Source organism: Tamandua tetradactyla, chromosome 5, assembly GCF_023851605.1.
Source record: "Tamandua tetradactyla isolate mTamTet1 chromosome 5, mTamTet1.pri, whole genome shotgun sequence".
Lineage (NCBI taxonomy): Eukaryota > Metazoa > Chordata > Mammalia > Pilosa > Myrmecophagidae > Tamandua > Tamandua tetradactyla.
The window spans coordinates 88,142,181-88,156,959 of NC_135331.1; the positions used below are offsets into that span (position 1 = coordinate 88,142,181).

The following is a 14,779-nucleotide window of genomic DNA, read 5'->3' on the forward strand; positions in this document are numbered from 1 at the left end:
CCTTTTATCAGGTTATTGTCTCTTGCTTTCCTAGTAAAATATGTTCTGCCCTATTTAGACCACCTTATTCATTGACCTGAGTCCTCAGATGAGGTGTGCTCCCAACAGTCTACTCCGATCTCTGGTCATATTTACTATGGAAGGGATTAAACAAATGTACCTCCTTTACAACCCATTGTTTCCAGTGATCCCTGCTTATATCCAAGGTATAGTATTTCAAACTTCTCCAGCTGGAGAAGTGTTGAAAACTCAGAGTTCTCTTAGTGTAGCACAGTGACAAGGATCCAACACTGTTTGGCAGAGTTGGTCATTTTTGGGTCTAGGAAATTGTAGGAGAAGAATAAAACAATAGGTAGCTTCTTAAATGAAATTCTCTCACCCGGTACTGCCTGGATTCAGGCTTTCTCCAAGGCCTGACAGTTTAAGTTCTATTTAGACAATTTGTTGTCTCTTAAATACACTTCTAAGCTCTTAGGCAGAGAGGTCTGATTTGTACTTAGCTCTCACTTTAGGATATCTTTGTTGATTTTACTCTCACTAGGAAGCTTTAGGTACATCCATGTTTAGAGCTAGTACTTATTTGGGGATGAAAGAATCTGTAAGTGTGATTGCCTGACAGTCTCAAAAAACCTGATTTTCTGTTGTTGCTATTCATTTGTTTGTATGTTGAATTAAAAACTTTATCTCTTTATCTAATGAACTAAGTTTCTTCTCTCACGGACCCTTCACATAAGCCCTGCCCTTAGCAACAGATGCGTCATCCCAAAAGATTTTTCTGATTGGCTGTAGCTCAACTGACCTGCATTTTAATCATGCTAGACTTCCGTCATATTTCACAAACTCTTCTTTTATTCCTGTTTGTACCTCCTCACTGGTGAGCTCTACCAGACTCTCTTCAAAGTTCCCAAGAAGACGATGGCTCTAAGTGGAGTCCTGGGGCTAGGAATTTTCATCTTGGCAGTCCTGATGAACCCTCAGGAATCATGGGCTATCAAAGGTAAGTGCTATGGAAATAAATTCACCAGGAGAGCATCAAGAAACAAACTGTAGACATTTGCAAGATGGTATATGGAGCAAAAGCCAAGTGTGACAGTATTATAAGGGCCTGAATCAGGAGGTGCTTTAAATTGCTCTTTGAAGGAGATCTACCTGCACCATATATTTAAGTTAGTCAAATTTAGTGTAGAAGAACAAATCTGAATGCATAGTGGTTAATAGCACTGACTTTGATATGAGCCAAACCTGGGGGTGAGAGGGGCTGGTGGGAGTATTTTCTTATGTTCATTAACAAATTACCTTTTTGTACCTCAATTCTGCTTTCTGCAATCCATCCTCCCTAACTCTGAACCCCTATTTCTCCCCTCCCAGCACTGGTCAGCACTCACGTCTCCACCCAGGCCTCTCTTCCACCCAGCCCTGCTCTCCATCCTCCTCCACTGTGCTTGGCCCCAATCCTCTCCCCCTCCTCCTGCCACGTGTGTGCATCTCCTGCCCTGGATTCGCCTCCATCTCCCTCTCCTATTTCCCACCTTGACTCATTGTCCTGCCTTTTCAGAGGAACATGTCATCATCCAGGCTGAGTTCTATCAGTCCCCTGAATCATCAGGAGAATTCATGTTTGACTTTGATGGAGATGAGATTTTTCATGTGGATATGGAAAAGAAGGAGACAGTCTGGCGGCTTGAAACATTTGGACATTTTGCCAGCTTTGAGGCTCAGGGTGCACTGGCCAACATCGCTGTGGACAAAGCCAACCTGAACATAATGATGAAGCGCTCTAACTACACTCCTGCCACCAGTGGTAACTCTACCTGCTTTGAATGTATAGCTTTAAAATGGTTGCTTCTGCTCCTTGTGTTACATTATAGTGACTGACTCTCCCTTCCATAGGCCTAACCTTGTCATAAGCAAGCTCAAATTCTCATGTCACATATCTGAGAAAATTTTGCTCATGGTATTCCTTTCTTGCTTGTCTATGCCATCCACATTTACTCACAAAAATCTCTCCTGAATCCATACTGGAAGACCCAAGAATGAGATCCATGGATATCTTATATTTCAATGTTATTTCCTGTTCCAGGGTAAGATTGTCAGAGATCAATACCTGAGATCATAACATAGAGTCCTTGAGACACCATTTCAACTGCTTTTTCAATTTTAGATATAGGTTTGGACCATGGGTCAGTGTGGGAGGAGAAGGGACAGACCTTAACAGGGAGGCTAATTTCTGTCCTCTGCTTCTCCAGAACGTCCAGAGGTGACAGTGCTCTTGAACAAACCTGTGGAGCTGGGACAGCCTAACATTCTCATCTGTTTCATCGACAAGTTCTCCCCACCGGTGATCAAGGTCACGTGGCTTCAAAATGGAAATCCCGTCACCACAGGAGTGTCAGAGACGGTCTTCCTTCCCAGGGAGGACCACCTTTTCCGCAAGTTCTCCTATCTCCCCTTCCTGCCCTCAACTGAGGACGTCTATGACTGCAAGGTGGAGCACTTGTCTTTGGATGAGCCACTTCTCAAGCACTGGGGTAGGGACCGTCCTCAGTGCCCTTTACTTCATGGCTTCCTCCCATGATGCTCAGGACCCTGTTTCATCACATCTGCTCCTGTCCATATATCTTGTCTTTTCTCAACACTCAGCTCTTCACACTTTCTAATCTGCAATTCCCTCAAAATATAATTCTGTCTTCCTTTTCTTTCATCTGTTATTTAATCTTATTGTACATAATCTTGCCTATGTACAATCCTTTCAATCCTCCGTGCTGCTCTCTCACCATTCATTACTCTGTACTCTCTTTTTATTTCTCCTCAGAGTTTGATGGACCTACTCCCCTCCCAGAGACAACAGAGAATCTGGTGTGTGTCCTGGGTCTTGTTGTGGGTCTGGTGGGCATCGTTGTCGGCACCATTTTCATCGTCAAGGGTATGCGCAAAGGCAGTGCTGCTGGACGCCAGGGACCCCTGTGAGACCTGGAGGTGGGTTAGGTATGGTCATTGGAAGACATATTGGGTTATTAAAGGAAGGGAATATGGTGGGGAAAAGATGTGCTATTGTTTTAAATGAAAAAGGTGGGAAAAGTTGTGACTCTTTATTTTTCCTCCCTTGGTCAGTTTCAGCCATTGGCCTCATCTGGCATTCCAGAGCTTCAGGGTCCCTATTCCACCCAATAGACATGAAAACAGCCCATACCTTCAATCTTGAAAATTATATCAAGCACCTAACAGATTGTTTCACATTAAATTAATGAGTCCAGTGATCTAAGGAAGTCAGCTTGAAGATTTGAGCGCCTCCCGACTGAAACTGCCTCAGGCATGCCATTAGTTGGTAGCATTTCCAGAGTCTAGACCCCTTCTTTTCATAGAGATAGAAATTGCTTGGAGGCTAACGTCTGTTTCTACTTCCCCAGTCTGAAAAGTGGCGTCAGGAGCCCTAAGAGAAGATAAACCATGGCCTGCTCATCCATGTTCACTTGGAGAGTAGGACTTGTGGGAAAAAGCTTTATTTACTAGAGGTCAGAGGAACAGTGAGATTTTCCAAAGTCAAAAGGATTTAGGACAAGAGGAGGGACCCTGCAGGAAAAGAGCTTAAAATACTCATCTTAAACTCTGGAGTAACTGTGTATGTCCTTCTACAGGTGATGGCCTTTCTTAGAAGATCACTGAGGAAATTTCTTTAGTAAAAGCTTTACAATGCCAGTAATTCTCCAGTGGTTCATCTCAGTGAAGACAGCCATCCTGAAGCCCTCTCCAGCCCTTTGGCTGCCTCGAGAAGTGAAGCCTCCCCTGATCCCTCCTTACTCTAACATCTAGTTGGCCTTCCCTCTATTTCCCCTTCTGTAGCTGTTTCCTTCCATTATACTATCTCCATGCCATGCTTCTGGAATAGACTCATAGGATCCTTTTTTGTTATGGAGCCCTCTGAAAAATCCATGGGGACACCTTTTGTATACTTATTCCTTATCATTTCTCCAAACCATGATTTTTCCATTTACAATAAACTAGGTGGAGTTTTCATTGTGTCTGAGATAGTTCTTCAGGGAGCCGGGGAACATATATGATCTTTCTACCCTGAAGGGTCTGAATGTTGGTTGAATGTGTTATAGGATCAGGGATTAATGAAAAATGTCCGGGTTTGTGAGGAATTGATCTCCTTCAGAGAACCATCAGGCAATTCAGCTGCTGTGGCCCATACTCACCTGAAAATCCTAGAGAAGGGTTTGCTGATTCTGAGTTCTCTACTGTTCAGTGGGTTCAGAATCTGTTCTTGGTTCTTGCACCTCAGTTCAATGAGATACCATGATCTTCAGTAGAGGGAAGTACAAATACCAGGATTTGACTTCTGACAATGAGTGAGACAGATGGTGGGATGTACAAGGTGAGGGGTATTGGAGTAGAATGAGAGGGGGCTCTGCATACATTACATGGTTTACATATCAACCCATTTCAGACTGTATGTGGAATGAGTGGGCAGGGAGGACTGGCATCACCAATTACATTAAACATAGTTGTAGCTGCCAGTGCCATTAACAGAAGAGTCTCACTTGTTTTTGGAGCCACCTTATACATGGGGATATACTTCTGAATGGACAAACTGAGTTAGAGGGGAATGTGTGGCATGAAAGTAGAAGGGAAGATATTTGAGCACAGTGAGTTATTGCTCATTTGGTTGTGAAACCATGACTGAATATTTCTTTCTAAAATAGTCACTGAATCTACTCTAAACCACAAAAGTAAATCATTCATGACATTGTAGTGGGCTGGCAAACGCAAGTGGTTGAAATGTGTTAGATTTGGGATTCTTTTTGGCTCCATTGTTTATTGGCTATGTATTCATTGCAATCTTACTTAACTCCCCATAGCCAAAGATTTCCCTTATGAAAATACTGATGTTAATATTTACTTCATTGAGTTCTACTGAGAATTAAATGAGAAAATTCCAGCAAGGGAATTAGATACCATATCCAGTGATAATATAGCAAAAGTTTTGAATTCCATTATTTTCCTCGGAATTCCTACAAACTAATGATTAAAAACCTAAGAAAAGCAAAACAAAACCAGCAAAAATGAAGGCAGCATGATTTTATAAACTTACCAATAAGTAGCAAGTTACTATACCTGTGGATTAAGCATCAGAACAGAACTTTGAGATAATTTATTATAGAATAGGCATAGGTGCTTCTTTTATATAGTACCAATTTTTCTGTTGATAAAATAAATTTACATTAGAAAATACACTCAAATGCAGATAAAAGCTAAATTTATACTCTACAATATAAGAATGCTATTTTTAATAGACAATTTTCTTAGTGCAGTCGTAGGATTAAAGGAAAATTGTGCTGAATGGGCACTCTCCATATACCCTCTCCTCCCCTCTCCACTTACAGTTTTTCCTATTGCTAACATCCTGGCACATTTGTTACAGCTGTGAACCAATACTGATATATTATTCTTAACGGAAGTCCAGAGTTTAGTATTCACTGTGCGTATTTCACAGTTCTCTAAGCTTTAACAAATGCATATTGTCAGCTATTCATCACTACAGTATCATACAGAATAGAATTTCTGCCACCCAAAATGTTCCATGCTTCCTCTGTTCACCCTTCCTCTCCTTCTTCTGAGCCTCTGATCTTTTTATTGTCTCTAAAGTTGTGCCATTTTCAGAATGTCATGCAGTTGGAGTCACACAGCATCTAACTTTTTCAGACTGACTTCTGATCCATAGCAATATACATAAAGATTCACCCATTTCTTTTCATTTCTTGATAGCTTATTTCTTTTGATCGCAGAATAATATTCCATTGTTGATGTACCACAGTTTGTTTATTCACTTGGCTTGTTTCCACTTTTTGGTAATAATAAGAAATACAACTATAGACATTTGTTTGTTTGGGTGTACTTTTTTGGGGGTGTCTGATAAATATTTCAGTAATTTATTTCTTTTAAGAGTCTTTTTTTCCCCGATATTAGGTTAGCCACTCCAGCTTTGATGTGGTTGCTGTCTATATGCTTTTTTTCGCATGGGCAGGTTTTGGGAATTGAACACGGGTCTCTAGCACAGCAGGCAAGAACTCTGCCTCTCAGCCACTGTTGCCCGCTGTGCGCTTTTTCTTTCTATTTTTAATGCAATTTTACTGAGATATAGTCACTTACCTTATAATCATTCAAAGTATACAATCAATGGTTCAAAGTATCATCATATACGTGTACATTCATCACATTAAATTTTTGAACATTTTTCTTATTCCAAAAAAAATAGAAATTAAGAAAAAGAACACCCAATATATCCCATATCTCTTATTCCCTCCTATTATTTATATATATATATTTGTCTTTATTTTCTTGTTCATTGGAGATAAAGGGAGTGTCAGTCATAAGGTTTTCACAATCACATGACCACATTGTAAAAACTACATAGTTATATCATCATCTTCAAAAATCAAGCCTCCAGGGCTGTTCTGGTGTCTCACAGCCTATGAGATGTAGCGGGGGTGTCGTCCAGCCCAGTAGTGCAGGTTACAGGTCTGATGACACTCTCAATGCATCAAAGGAGAGTTCTCAATAAAATCAGTTAGTTTTCTAGAGTGAGAAGGAAGCTCTGAGCACCGGCTTGCAGTGAAAGCATGTCGCCTTCCTTACCTAGTGGTCTGGATAAAAACCTAGAGGAAAATAAACAAACCTAGTTGTCAGCTGAGCTATTGACAATATAACCACTGGAGTTAGTGAGCTTGGAAGATGTAGTTATAGATTTCCACCCAAGAATTGTAGATCCTGCTGGACACTCCAAGAAAAAGCTGTTCAGAGATGTGATGCTGGAGAATATTAATCATCTGGTCTCAGTGGGAAATCAGGTCTGCATGTAGGCTCCCCATTGCAGCAAGGAGAGGAACTGTGGAGAGAAGGAATTGGATTGTTCCAGTTTCAGAATTCAGGCAGGGAAAGTTGTCTTAAAGAATAAGAAATGCTATCCATGCAACATATCCTCAGGAAATACCCATTTCTCATCCTGTAATTGGCAAAAAAAAAATTTTTTAATGTGGTGTTCAAAAATTTTTATCACTGGAAGAAAAGCTTGACCATAAACTATGCAAAAAGCTAGACCCAGTGGCTCTCCTGCTTCCTATTTAGAGACAGCCACCACTACTGATCTCCATACCTAGAAATGACAGACAGGAATTCTGTGAGAGCTAATGGCATCATTCTTGAAGTACCTATTGAGTGTGCATGTTTAGAGATAAGGAAGTAGCTGGACACAATATGCAATTCACTACATAACATGTGTTGTGATAAGAGTCTCTTACTCTTATACGATGCTATAACCTTCTACCTAGTGTGCTTATGTTAGCCAGAGTTCTCTAGATAAAAGAACCAACAGGAGAGATCTGTAAATATGAGATTTATAAAGGAGTCTTGTGCAACCATGGGACTGGAAGGGATCAAAATCCATAGGGCAAGCTGTAAAGCTGGCAGCTCTGATGAACAGTCTGGACAAACTCCACAGGAGAGGCTTGGCTGAGGAAACAGTGAAAAAGTCTCTTTTCTTACTTTAAAGTCTTCAACTGATTCAATTATCTTGTTGTGGGAGACACGCCTTAGTTGATTGCAAATGTAATCAGTTACAGATACAATCAACTGACTGATGATTTAATACACCAGCCTTCTGGTTTATCACCTGGCCATGAAATATCCTGGCAGCAATGGTTAAGCCAGTGCTTGCCTGACTAGACAAGTGGGCATAATCACTTGGCTAAGTTGACACCAGAATCCAACCATCACAGTCCACCCCTTGTCAACTGTCAACTTGGCAGCTATACACATCACTTTGAAACATGCTTAATTTCAAAATAGAACTCAATAATGACATATGTTTCACCTAACAATACTCAGATGTCCAACATACAACATGAAATGTACTACACCTCTCCAAAATAGGGCGCAAGTCCTTAGGTAAGATTCACTTTTAAACTTCATATCCTATGACTTAAATACTATAACGTGTACAATATAGCTTATGTCATATGATGAGAGGAAAACAAGATATTTGCTTATGTACAAATGCAAACATACTCATAATAAAACAGGGAAGAAGTATTCATAAATCACAGCCCTCATTTCTGTAACTGATCATGTGGTTGTAATTCATATTTATCACTATCTTCTTTCATTACTCAGTCCCTGTTCCCTTTATCCTCAGCAAGCATTTCAGTTGGTTGTGCTTCTTTGCCAGGTGGGGTGACCCAGACTTTCATTCCTGAAGTTTCTGGGCCATTAATAGTCCTGACTGGATTGAGTTGATGTAGTTTTCAACTGACTTTAATCACACGGCATGATAGTACCAAGAGATGCCCTAAGGATCTCCTGTTTTCCAGGAAAACTCTTCTTTACCTCCATTGTGTAGTTGCAGTTCTATTTCCCCTTGATAGTCAGGATCAGTCACCACGGACAGAACAGTAATCCCCTTTCATGCCTGTTGATTCAATGGCATGAGAAGTTCAAAAAAGCCAAGTGGCAGTCTTAGTTTCCAGTTCAACGGAATCATCATTGTGAATCCTGGAAGGAGCACTCCTCTTTTTGGAACTAAGACATGTCAATCAGCAGAGCTGAAGGTTTCAGGGACAAGAAGCAAAAATTTTCCTAGTGGATCCCTGTGGGTGATAGTGGGTGGTACCACTCCCATTTCCAACCCTTGGTTCCTGGACCCATGGATCCTGGTTAGAGGAGAAACAGCATCATACAGTGGATGCTGATTCAGAGTGTACACAACCTCCTGGAGAACATCACCCCAGCCCTGCAAGGTATTGCCACCGTAATTGAGTTTTCAAAAGGTCATTCCACCGTTCTATCAACCTGGCTACATCTGGATGATGGGGAACATAGTAAGGCCAGAGAATTCTATGAACATGTACCCATTTCTGAACTTCATTTGCTGTGAAGTGGGTTCCTTGATCAGAAGCACTGCTGTTTATAGAAAAAAACAAACAAACAGAAACAAATGCTGGAGAGGATGTGGACAAAGAAGCACAATTATCCGCCGTTGGTGGGAATGTAAAATGATACAACTGTTCTGGAAGGCAGTTTAGCGGTTCCTCGGGAAGCTAAGTATAGAATTGCCATATGATTCAGCAATCCAATTACTAGGTATACATTCAGAGGACCTGAGGGCAAGGGCACAAACGGACATTTGCACACCAATGTTTATAGCAGCAATACTTACAATTGCCAAGATGTGGAAACAGCCCAAATGTCCATCAACAGATGAGTGGCTAAACAAGCTGTGGTATGGAGCTGGAAGACAGAATAAAGTCATGAAGCATGTAACAATGTGGATGGACCTTGGGGACATTATGCTGAGTGAAATTAGTCAAAAACAAAGGGACAAATACCGTATGGTCTCACTAATATGAACTAACATTAATGAGTGAACGTTAAGAGTTGAAGTTAAGAACACAGGTTATCAGCAGATAGAAAGAGGGTAAAGATTGAGCATTTGGTGCTTGTGCTGGTTTGAAAAGATTATGTGCCTAGAAAAGCTATATTTTAATCCTGATCCCATCATATGCAGGGAGCCTTTTCTTTTAATTCCTATTCAGTACTTTAGGTTGGAGAATTGAGCAGATTATCTCCATGGAGATGTGACTTGCCCAATTGTGAGTATTATTCAGAGGGAAACGTGACTCCACCTATTCCAAGTGGGCCTTGATTAGTTTATTGGAATCCCTTAAAAGAGGAAGCGTTTTTTGGAGAAAGCTTCAGGATGACGAGAGCCACTAGGAGAGTCCACGCAGTGAAGACCTTTGGAGATGAAGAAGGAAAATCCCCTTAGGGGAGCTTCATGAAACAAGAAACCTGGAGAAAGCTAGCAGACATCTCCCTGTTTGCCATGTGGCTTTCCAATTGAGAGAGACACCCTGAAGTTCATCAGCCTTTCTTGAGTGAATATAACCTCTTGTTGGTGCCTTAATTTGGATGTTTTTATAGATTTGCTTTAATTGGGACATTTTCATGGTCTTAGAACTGTAAACTAGCACTTACTAAATTTCCCCTTTTAAAAGCCATTCTGCTTCTGGTATATCACATTCTGGCAACTAGCAAACTAGAAGAGTGCTGAAGGAACACAGATTGTGCGACAGGACTGATTATAAAAATTCAGAAATAGATAGCAGAATACTACCTGATTGTAGCACAATAATTTAAGTACACTAAATGAAGCTGAGTGTGAGAATGATTGAAGGACAAGGGCTAGGGTTACACTTGAAGCCAGATGAAAGATAGATAAAGACTACAATGGTCTAATTTAAGAAAGCCTAGAGTGGACAATGGTGGTGATTAAACGTGCACATAAAAAAGCATTTTTGCATGAGGGAGAACAAATGAATGTCAACATCGCAGGGTGTTGAAAATAGATGGTATACGGGGGGGAAAAAGTACAATCAATGGAAGTTAGGGTCTCTGGTCAGCAGTAACCTTGTAATATGCTTCCACTGAATGGAACAAAGACATTACCACAAAACTAAATGTCAATGGGCCAGGGGGTGGGGCATGGGGGAAGGGTATTGATTCTTGGTGGAAGAAAAGGAAATGTCTTCATATAGATTATGGTGTCAAAGACATGCCTGTACACTTAGGTTAGATGTGTTGTGTGAATAAAACTATTCAAAAATGAACAGAGAGAGACAAGTGCTAGAGAAAATGTGGAGAAAGAGATGTATGCATTCACTGTTGGTAGGGAAACTGAGGTGCAACCCCTTGGAGGGCAGTGTGATGGTTCCACAGGAGGCTGCAACCCCATTGCTCAGTAAATACCTGGAGGAACTGAGTGTGGGACACGAATGGATATTTGCACACTGGTGGCGGTGTTCAGGATCTAAAATGGATGGAGGTGGCCTAAGGGTAAAAAGACTGAGGAATGGAAGGGGAACTATTGTGTAAACATACAGTGGGCTACTGAGTGGCTGGCAAGAAGGAATGAAGTTGTGAAGCATGCAACTAGGTGAATGAACCTTAAGGAGTATATGTTGAATGTGAGGAACAAAAAGACAAATATTTTATTATGCCTCAATCATATAGACTATTATATAAAAATTCAGTGAAATGAAGTGAGAGTATGGGTTATCAGGTTGAGGCCTATTGTAAGGGGTCCTGATTTATAAGCTCTTACAGCAGTCACATATATTCAGGAGTTGTAATTGTTACTTCTAAATTCTGAGATACTGAGCTGTTTGTATACAACCTGGTCATTCCTAGAAGTTTCTGCTATTTAAGTGACACCTGAGACTCAGAGTTAGAGCTCTGAAGCTATGAAAGTCAGCAGTACCCATAAAGGAACTGTTTAAAATGCTGAAAAAGTGATCAGACTTCAAGTAGAGATATGAATAAAGTCGATCTGGATAGGACCAAGTTAAATCAGAATACAGGGTAAAGGATGATATCATACATATTTTAAAGCTTCCGCTTGTATGTGAGACCAAAGGGAGACCAAAGGAAGAGATGTTTATTTGGTGCAAAATTTATATTTTGGGTAGTGCATTTCCTGATTTAACATGTATGGTCAGTTAAGATGAACACCATAAGTACATGGGATCTTGAATAGGGCATGGAATTTTGTTGGTTTGTCCAGGTTAGTGTGGTGCCCTGATATACCCCAAAGTGATTTGGGCAGGGAATAAAGAAGTATTTGCAAAGTCCCACTGGGGGACTGGGGAGAAAGAGAAAAATTCAATTTCCCCATTTGGAGAATTTCTGATATACTTGCAAGCAGTGGGGACAACCAAATCAATAGGCTGAGTCTTTGATCTTGGGGTTTGCCCTTATGAAACATATTCTTGCAAAGGATAAGCTAAGCCTACTTAAAATTAGGCCTAAGAGTCACTCCCAGAGAACCTCTTTTGGTGCTCAGATGCAGCCTCTCTCTGTAAGCCAACTCAGTAGGTGAATTCACTGTCCTCTCTATTACATGAGACATGACTCCCAGAGGTGTAAATCTCCCTGGAAACATGGGATAGAAATCCCAGAATGAGATGAGACGTGGCATCAAGGGATTGAGAAAGCCTTTGTTATGGTGAGGTTCATGTGTCAACTTGGCCAAGTGGTGGTACCTGTTTGTCTGGTTGGGCAAGTGCTGGCCTGTCTGTTGCAATGAGGACATTTCATAGAATTAAATCATGATCACGTCAGCTGCATCCACAGCTGATTCCATTTGTAATCAGCCAAAGGGGAGTGTCTTCTGCAATGAGTGATGCTTAATCTAATCACTGGAAGCCTTTTAAGGTGGATTCAGAAGGGACAGTTTCTATTCCTGCTTCGGCTGGGGAGCCTCTCCTGTGGAGTTCATCCAGACCCTCCATCGGAGTCGTTGGCTTCACAGCCTGCCCTGGGGATTTTGGACTCTGTATTTCCACGGTCATGTGAGATACTTTAATAAATTTTATATTTGAGAGTGTTCTCTGTTGATTCTATTTCTCTAGAGAACCCTAACTAATAAAGCCTTCTTGACCGAAAGGGGAGGAGAGAAATGAGACAAAATAAAATTTCAGTGTCTGAGAGATTTCAAACAGAGTCAAGAGGTTATTCTTATGAATTATATAGATATCTCTTTTTAGTTTATGGTGTATTGGAGTGGCTGGAGGGAAGTACTTGAAACTGTTGAGCTGTGTTCCATAGCCTTGATCCTTGAAGATGACTGTATAAAGATACAACTTTTACAATGTGACTGTGTGATTGTGAAAACCTTCTATCTGATGCTCCTTTTATCTAGAGTGTGGACAGATAAGTAAAACATGGATAAAAATAAATAAATAATAAAGGGAAAAGGGGTAAAATAAATTGGGCAGATTAAAATATTAGCATCAATGAGAGGGAGGGGTAAAGGGTATGGGATGTATGAGTTTTTTCTTTTTATGGAGTGATGCAAATGTTCCGAAAAATGATCATAGTGATGAATACACAACTATATGATGATATTGTGAGCCATTGATTATACACCATGTGTGTTAAGATTTGTCAATAAGAATATTTAAAAAAACAATGCTAGAAGCAAATGGAATCCTTTTCCACATTTGCCTAATCTATGTTGATGCTCTCTTTTCTAGGTCCCTTAATTCCTTTTCTTCTCACTCTTATGTTTGGCCCATGTACATTTAACCTGCTTGTTAAATTTGTCTCCAACAGGCTGCAAGCATTCCACACTAAGCTTATGTTCTTCCATAAATATCAAGGTATTCAAGGCCAGGGCCACCCTACCCCAACCCTTACTGCGATAGAGAAAGGGTTTCAGACCCTGGCAGGCTGGGACTACCACCCTTAAAACAGCAGGAAGTTCCTGAAATCTGACCTTCACCCCTCAGCATCCCCTTAAGATTAAGGGTGTTTAACTCTTTCAGGGGGAAGTTGAGGCAGGATAGAATAGGGCATTTCAATGTTTGGGTACACATCCATTTACTCATGCATCCTCCTTTGATCATTTCCCAACCTTGTCTCTGATTTCTGTTAAGGTAGGATTCACATGGGGCTCGTCTTCTGACAGACAGTAAGCTTGTGAAACAATAGAAAGAGCCTCAGAAATGCACTAGAGTTGTGGCTTTGTTCTGATGGCTTTCTGAGATCTGCTTGCGGGGAACGGTAAATATCAAGACAGAGTCAGTATGTCAGTGACTTTCAGTAAAACAGCAAAAAAAAAAAAAAGAGGTTGAGGTATTGGAGCCTACCCATCCACCTGAGAGAGTTCAGCAGGAAGTTTCAGAAACCTGACCTTCACCCCTCAGCATCCCCTCAAGATGAAGGGTTTAAGAAATACCTGGGTCTAGACACTTTCTTTTTTTAAAAATCAGGTAACAGGAGACCAAAGAACATCATTATAAAGATCTTGAAAATATCACATCCTTTACAAATTACTTGCATTTTAAATATTTGTTGTCTCCTCTCTTTATTCCTTGGTGACAGGGACATAATGTAAAGATATAAATCACAATGATTTGGAAACATTAAAAGGTATCTCCTAGCGCACGCAAACATGCTTAATTACAGAATGCAGAAAACTTGGCAAAACTTTGGGAAGAAATCGAGGAAATCTTCCAGATCCACATCTGACCTAAATTCAGGAAGATAAATGAAAACCATTATTGCAATACAGTTCTCTCTTCCACTTTTCTCCCTATATTTTTTTCTTTGAAGCTGTATGAAACAGATGATTTTCACACCACGTTATTTGAGAAAAGTTTTATAAAGTAATGTGGCAGAAGGTGAGTTTGGACGCATGGGAAGCAGTAAGAGTTGAAAAGAAAGGGGAACTGAAAAGAATGATAATAAGGTACTGCATCAATACCGGGGAACTCCAGACCAACGGTGGGGACTAAGGAGCCCATCAGGGAAGGGATTTTTTTCTGCCAGGTTACTGAACAAGGAGCAAGCCAGATCTTTGTAGAAAAATAAGAACCAAGCAGGAAAACCTGTTAGGCTGTGAAGGAACTGGGGCAGAGGCTCCTCTGGGCTTCACCCTGGACCTCAGCTCAGGAGACTTAAAGAAGACAGAGGAGAATGTTATTTCAGACCCAACTCTACAAGCTGCTTTGTTTCGCCATCTCAGGGCCATGTTATAATTTTGTAGTAAGGATAAAAGAAAGTATCTTAAGAAGTGCTACTCTAAAGCGCAGGCCTTTTAAGTGAAGAAAAGAAGCTTTGGTGCAAACTGCTTGATCAGACATTTGGTTGATTAATGTCTTTCTCATCATTTCTTTTCCTGTCTCGTCATGTTTACCATAAGTAGACATGGAACGAGGGAAACAAA

The 14,779-nt window shown here is 40.7% G+C and overlaps 1 protein-coding gene across 1 annotated transcript; it reads left to right on the forward strand.

Moving 5' to 3' along the window:
* The first annotated feature begins 831 nt into the window (after positions 1-831).
* On the forward strand, positions 832-4,014 carry LOC143684455 (HLA class II histocompatibility antigen, DR alpha chain-like). The gene is made up of 4 exons (XM_077161433.1): positions 832-997; positions 1,556-1,801; positions 2,247-2,528; positions 2,813-4,014. The coding sequence occupies exons 1-4, from the start codon at positions 916-918 to the stop codon at positions 2,965-2,967; spliced, it is 765 nt and encodes a 254-aa protein (XP_077017548.1). The 5' UTR covers positions 832-915; the 3' UTR covers positions 2,968-4,014.
* Positions 4,015-14,779: the final 10,765 nt, after the last annotated feature.